This window comes from Dreissena polymorpha, chromosome 7 (assembly GCF_020536995.1).
Source record: "Dreissena polymorpha isolate Duluth1 chromosome 7, UMN_Dpol_1.0, whole genome shotgun sequence".
NCBI classification, from domain to species: Eukaryota; Metazoa; Mollusca; class Bivalvia; order Myida; family Dreissenidae; genus Dreissena; species Dreissena polymorpha.
This window is the reverse complement of record NC_068361.1, coordinates 31,539,871-31,547,381: the sequence shown is the minus strand read 5'-3', so window position 1 is coordinate 31,547,381 and position 7,511 is coordinate 31,539,871. Positions and strand designations below refer to the sequence as shown.

General features: G+C 33.2%; 1 protein-coding gene and 1 long non-coding RNA gene across 2 annotated transcripts; both read left to right on the top strand.

Annotated features, from left to right (window-relative positions):
* Positions 1-904: 904 nt before the first annotated feature.
* Positions 905-2,715, top strand: LOC127838048 (uncharacterized). The gene is made up of 3 exons (XR_008029622.1): positions 905-969; positions 1,249-1,342; positions 2,613-2,715. It is a non-coding gene; the product is annotated as an uncharacterized LOC127838048 (long non-coding RNA).
* A 10-nt stretch (positions 2,716-2,725) lies between these two features.
* Positions 2,726-5,506, top strand: LOC127839593 (cardioacceleratory peptide receptor-like). Its single transcript, XM_052367983.1, has 5 exons — positions 2,726-2,755; positions 3,084-3,222; positions 3,476-3,565; positions 4,675-4,861; positions 5,077-5,506. Exons 1-5 carry the CDS (start codon positions 2,726-2,728, stop codon positions 5,504-5,506), a joined length of 876 nt encoding a protein of 291 aa, XP_052223943.1.
* Positions 5,507-7,511: the final 2,005 nt, after the last annotated feature.

Sequence of the window (7,511 nt, the reverse complement as noted above, 5' to 3'; positions counted from 1 at the left end):
AAAATGTAGTTCGTCATATATCATTAAATGTTTGAAGTGTCAATTAAATCACATCATGTTAATGTAAGTATATAACGAGTTGAATTATAATAAAGACATATCATCTTATTACAACTCAATTTATCGTATGTTTTATTGGGGGTTGTTTATTCAATTTACATTTAAATAGTCAAATAGAAATAAACACCGAATACTCAACATAAAAACCACATATATAATGGTGGCCAAGGCGGAAATGTTTGAAGCTTCGATCGTCAGTTCGAAATTGTTGTTAGACCCCATTAAATTGTGAGTATAAAGCATATACAACTCATACTCACAAATACTTATAGCATTTTAATGTGTTTTTTGTTTTTTCTTTCTGTCAGTTTACCAAGTGAATATTTTATGCAGTTTTGTATAATGTAATCCAGAAAAATCATCAGCACAAGATAGCCCTAAATTGACACGAACTGCTTACATTAAATGAGCAAATAATTTGCTATGTTGTTTTGATCTGTAATATAATGTTGCATAATAAAAAACCTGTATTTCACATCACTTTTTACAATATATACTAAGTAATTTATCGATGCTAGAATTTATTTATAATTCGTTTATTTCTTTAATTTATTAAATAATTATTTTTATATGTATTTATAATTATATTTAATTACTTTTTTATTTTATTTGTATTTTATTTATTTATGTATTAATTTATTAATAATTAATTAATTTATTAATTATAATTTATTAATTTATTTATTTATTTATTAATATATGCTTAATTTGTTATAATTATTCAATTAATTGGAATTAATTTTAATCATTATATTTATAGAAATGAATTTCAAATCGATTTCAATTAAGTAATATATTATTGCAGATATGTCTGTGGGACTGATGCACGTGACAGTGGAAATTGCTGAGAAATGTTTCATCGTTTGGCATGGCGGTCCCGCACTATGTAAAATAGTCCGCTTCTTTCAGGTATGTTTGTGCCCTTTATAATTGGCTGTTTATGGAAACGAATCATTTTATTTGGATATAACATCATTAACCGGAATTTCAATTCGAATTCTCTTTTTATAAATAGCACGTTGACATTTATGACACAACATAATGAATACTATGTGTAGTCTTCATAAATATCCTTATCTGTTGAGTATGCTTTTTGTTTGTACAATATTCAATTTTGCATTTAATAAACACACAACATAAACAAATTCAACAAACTCAAAACGTAAGGCAGACTGATTTTATTTTTAGGTATTTGTGATATACGCGTCCACGTTCATGATAGTTGCCCTTAGCATAGATCGCGTGGATGCAATTGCAAGGCCGATGAAATTTACACGGAAAGGTATCGATTATAAAATAATTTCTGTATTTAGTACATCCACACATAACTCAAGCTGCCATCCATGAAACAACGGATCTCTATTGATACTCATATGTGTATAAGAGGATAATGGCATTGTCTAAGATGGCCACATATATGGAATGATTTTTCGCAAGAATTCACAAATATACTTGCAGCATTCACACTAGCGCCGATTTAGATCTCGTTGCCAAGCATTGACTGGTAGCAAAACGATTGACACAAATGTCAATCTTTATCCGGCAGTTGATCGTGTACCCATCAGTTTGCAAGCTTAAATGAAAGAACCAACCTTTGTTATAAGAAGCCTATTGTCGTGTTTGCTTCCTAATTAAATCATATACATGATTGTATCATAGAACGTTAATACAATACAATTCGCGGATATGGTAATAATGTTTGACGATCATAAATCACGGTTACACTTGAAGTATTGTGTTTATATTGTCATTAAATATCTGACATGACCGCCATTGTTTTTACGATATGTTACATGATACGTCACCTAGATGCCGTGTACCATGCACAGCCGCTTATCGTTGTGTACCCGTTATAAACACCCGCTTTAGGTTTCGATGTCCGTTGAAGTAGGCATTCACCGTATAATGTATTCACATATTTACGGGTGATTTTGCTCAATCAGTTTTACTTCGTTTTCATTGAAAATTATCGTTTCCATCGTACATGATTGTTTGTCCAATAATATTCGTATTCATATTGTACATAGTGTTTTAATAATCGCATGCTGTTTAAAAAGAAGGATAGTGAAGCGTGTACATGAAAATGCCGACCTTTTTAATTAATAATTTGTTTACTGCGTAATTTAATGAAGTCTATATCAAACAGAGGTAACTTTAAAGTTAGTAACATGTTTTTTTATTTTAAAATAAAAATTCATTATGTTTAGTATGGAAATCCCTAAAATACCTTTCAGGCACATAGTTCTCGTGACATATCTGTCTTTTGAACAGCTCTTACACTTGGTCAAGACATACAAATATACAATATTTATTTGTCAAGGCAATGGTTGGGACTGTCAATTGAAAACATATTCAATAAATATGGGCTTCCTATTGATTCAATTATATATCTGATTAGAAAATAATACTGCATAATGTATGTAATTAGCACACAATTTCTGGATTTTACACTTCAATTGTTTGGTATGTGAGTGACGGCAAATGCGATGTTTCACTTTGTTCGTGTTTAATATCAACGGAAATAGACGAAAATGTATTCTTATATACTCAAGCCACGACAGTCCGGATATTGGCGAACGGTGCTTGGATCAGCTCCGGAATTCTTTCCATTCCCTCGTTTCTCCTGTTTGACACTGTCACCCTAAATGGCGACTCCCACTGCATAATGACTCTACATGAGCGATGGCATTGGCAGGTATACGAACTCAAACTCATATTTTTTTCGAATTAGTTGTGTATGTGTATTTAATTTTTTTTAATACACATATCTCTAGTAATATGATGATTCTGTTGTCTTGAGCGTATACAGAAATTAAACTATATGTATATCACATCTCTGTGTACATTGTTTTTCTTTGATATATCAGTTGTTGCAAAAAGGACGAAAACCACTTTTCATGCTTAAGTATCGCAGCCAGGTTCAATTTGAGACATTACGGTTTTCCACACATTTTGATGAGAACATATTAGGTTTATTACTCGAAAGGCATCTTTTCAATTCTAAATAACACATTTCTTTCCAGGTTTACATAACCTTGATTGCCATGACTGCGTTTATAATCCCAGCAGCGATCATCATCTCTTGCTACACGATTATCATTTGCGTGATCTGGGGGAAAGGCAGGGGTCTAAACAGGAATCAGTCATCCGATAGTGACGACAGTAAGTGATTAAAAAAATTACAAAGGCATTATAATTGTATTAAGTACGTTATGCCTAATCCTTGTTTTGGATAAGTGTATCCCTTTGAAAATTGAACAGGGAGTTTCGTCATTGAATTCATGTTACGAATATGTTGTTGGATGACATTTTCGTCAAAGCTTTAATGTTTATTAAGTTATGATTATATGTTCAACTTGAGAGCGTTTTGTTCTTCTCGTGAAATTAAATAATGTGCACAAGTCTTGTTTTTTAGACATCCAAACTACACATCGGACAAGAAATAAAGGCATCATTCCGCAGGCAAAAATTAAAACGGTGAAGATGACGCTCATCATTATACTCGGTAAGGAGCAACAGCTTGATTGCTGATATCAAAGTATTTAACTTTGAAGTCGCGACCACAAAATGAATACATACATATTTGTCTTATCTTAACAATATCATGGCGTTATACTAGTTTTTATCATACCGCCGCATTGATATCTGCCTGATATAACGTTGCCTGATATATTTTTATATCATGGTCAACAGGGTGTTCTTATATCACTTATGTGTGGAGGATGGTCATATTACTCGGAATCAACTATAAAGTACTCATTTTTAGTAAAGTCAAATCAGATTCAACAAAACAAACAATTTGATACCAAGATGTAATATATTTTAAACAAAAAAATTCAACACAAACAGCAAAAAACATTTTTACAAATAATGCGCGCGTGCTCATGACGTCATTATTTACACGTCAAAGGACAAAGGTCATATTCTTTCCCGCTAAAATGACAGCTTTTAAGTGACTTTTTTCAGTATTTCTTCAAAAGCAGGGACGTAGAGGTATAATAAACAGAAAAACAGGTTAGGCACGAATAAAGAAACGGCCTGGCAAGCCTCGCCGTTACATTATTCTAAGCCTTGCCTGATATATTACAAACGGATCAGGCAGAGTTCTGTTATTCTCTATGCTTCAACAATGTTTCGGGAAAGGAATAAACAGTCCATTCTATCATGAAATAATGTCCATATGAGCTGATTTGGAATGTATGATTTTGAATTATGTTTAAAAGGTGTTGTCTAAATATATACCATCAAATTCGTTCAAATAAAACAAGTAGGTTTAATATTTTGAGGCTGATTTAACATCCTTATGATAATGAAACAATTATCGTTATCTATGGAATCTGTTACGCATATGTTTTTAAAATGTCGAAAACGATATAACTTCAATAGATATAAGCCAAAATGTCAAGCAGGTTAACAAGTGCTTCATTTGCATATGTATGTTAAGCAGTGTGAACAATGTATTTAAATGAATGTTTGTATGTTTTAATGTTTAAAACATAACATGAAAATAACTGACAAATTACTTATTGTATTTAAGCACATTATGTTCTAGATCATGTAGTCTGTAATGATTTCGAATTATAGTATGTTCTTGTATTGTCCGTATCATTTCAGCCTTCGTGACTTCCTGGTCTCCCTACTTCGTGTTCAATCTTGTTGACGTGTACAGGGATATTAACACAGTGACATCACAGACACAAGTCGCTGTAACGGCTTTTATTCAAAGTCTTGCTGCGCTAAATTCGGTGTTAAATCCAATCATCTACGGAATATTCGGAACACGAATATGCTTATATATAAGGTGATATGTTTATTCCATGTTATGTTTTCTTATGTTTTGATTGTTAACTAGTGTTCACGCAAACTTTTTTGCAGTATACAACATATAGATTTTTTATAAATAAGGAAAAATATACGTTTAATCTACAAATTACTAAAATAAAAACACAATTATAATTCAAATATAAGATATGTTCAATTATTTTATGACGTACGTTCATGCTTTATTTTCAATAGGAAGCTGCCTATTCTGAAAAACCTTGGTGGTTGTGTGTGTAAATGCCGCATTAAGAGACAGGTGCTTGCCCGGTCCAATCTGCAGTGTAGTAATGGCGGAGGAGATGGGTCATCTGGAACGTTTTTATCTGTCAAATCCAAAACAAGTGCCACTTGGAAGTGCCTTAATGGACTTTTTCACAATAGGAAATGTGATTTCAATAACGATGAAAATGAAGTTCCGCAGATATTGCCACCCCAGAGGAAACTTTGCCAGCGAAGACCCTCTGGGCTACCATTGGCAAACAGAAAAATGACTCCATCTGAACGTATATTGCTTGAAACATTCCGTGATGAGAAGCGTCAGAGTTCAAGCACATTTGATAACGTGAGTGACGCTAACGGTTCAGCAGAACAAGCCTTAAATACACATGTATATGTGAGCCAGTAAATTCATTCCTGTACACTTTAGATTCTAATGAATGTTTAAGTATTTGGTGAAAACTGTCTCACTTTATTTCAAAAGTAACACACTATTGGATAGGGGTTTTCTGAATAGCACAAGTATTGTTAAAATGAAAATACTTGTTGAGTATTATGCCCAGTTCAATTGCTTAACTTTACGTACAACATGATGTATAAGAATTAATTATAATAAGAATTACTATTAATAATATTCATAATACAAAAAGACGCAACCCCTGTGTTTCGGATTTGTTCTCCGGCTCTATTTTATCTGGCGACAATGTTATTGGCAAACAAAGTGAAGTTAATAATCACTCAGGAGCTGTTCTTGTATTACTGATATAAAAGTAAAATCAGGGCAAAATAATATTTTAATGAAATCTCTATAAACATGATTAAATGTTGTTTTAAACAATTCATAATATTCCCACAGTTACGTTTTTTGTGCATAGTATAATCTTTTACTATCTGGTCACCGTTTGGCATCTCTTTGGTTTCTATATAATGTTTTTAGTAACGGTAACGGATTTTTTATTCTACGGGATACCCTGAAATCTATTTATTATTGTACGAATTGTCGTGCCTCATCAATATTTTCCATTCTTGCAGACTAGACCAGCATCGTTTATATGTGATTAAAGGCGAGGCAAGTTGAGGCTATTTTCAGGAAGAACATCATGTGCGTCAATGTCATCTATATGATAAACGATAACATGAAGTCGGCAGCGTGAAATGAAAATCCTCGCATTGCGTTCTACGCTAACATAGTTGCTAATGGCATGTTTGATATACAAATTCAAAATCAAAACACAAAAACTACTGGGCAAAATATATCATTTACAATAATACGAGTAAAATACAGCAGCTCAATGTTGAGACTCGCACCAATTAAGAATGTTCACACGAATTGGAAAAGCTTCGAGAACTATTCTGATCTTAAAACAAGAAATTCCAATTTCAGCAGTTATATCGTTAAATGAACCAGCGGTCTATAGCAATCCGGAACAAACTATGCAGTCTGCTATAAGGACGTTCCTATTCCTTTGCGGTGTTTTCGGAAAATCCGTAAACACAATTTAAACCATTTCACTGTCGCAGCACTAAAACACGATATTTTACTTTCCACAGAAGAAAAAGGACAAACATTAAGCTGATCACTGACAGAGAAAATAAATAGAGCAAACCTTGTTATTGATTGCGAATGCCGCATTTGTTGATATCCTGTCAAAGTATGAACCAAAGGACATAGATACATAATAGCAAAGGAAACTAATCACGATGCGCAATGTGAGCTAAATTTGATAAGCACTCTTTCAGTTAAACGTGTGCAAATATATAGAATAGCAGGCATTATAGTCTTTGTTAAATCGATGCTACAGAAACTAAAGGCATTACTACAGTCTACATCAGCTCGATAATAAACACAATGTGTAGATCACTTATATCGGAACATTATACATCGCTATTACTCCATTTTAGAAATTATAGAAATCAAAACACATGCATTTAATAACGGAGCCCAAAAACGTATATTCGACCACAGCCACTTTTTTCTTGTGTGCATTTTTGGTGCGGGATGCGGCGCTATATGATATGCCCGGAAAATGTTCTGACGGTTTAATAAGGGGGGTGGGGTTTTAAAAAAGACCCCCCCGCTAATTTTGCCGGGCGTTTTATTTTTCTGACAATAAGGCATTTGATCGCTACATGGATGGACATAAAATTTACATTACAATTTTTTGTATAAATAGCAGATGAATGCTTTACTGAGTCTAAGAACGTTCGTTCGCAAACATGTCGTTGTATCAGAGACTTCAATCGTTTAAAAACATGCCTTCCCATTTCGGCGTGTCAAAGGAAGACCTGGCTAGCCAAGGGTTCATCTACGACACTTGTGTAATCTCCGAAAATATTGAGTGTGTTCGATGCGTGTTTTGCCATGTGCACATTTCCATTTGGAACATGGATAAAGAAGATGTAAAACTGAGGCA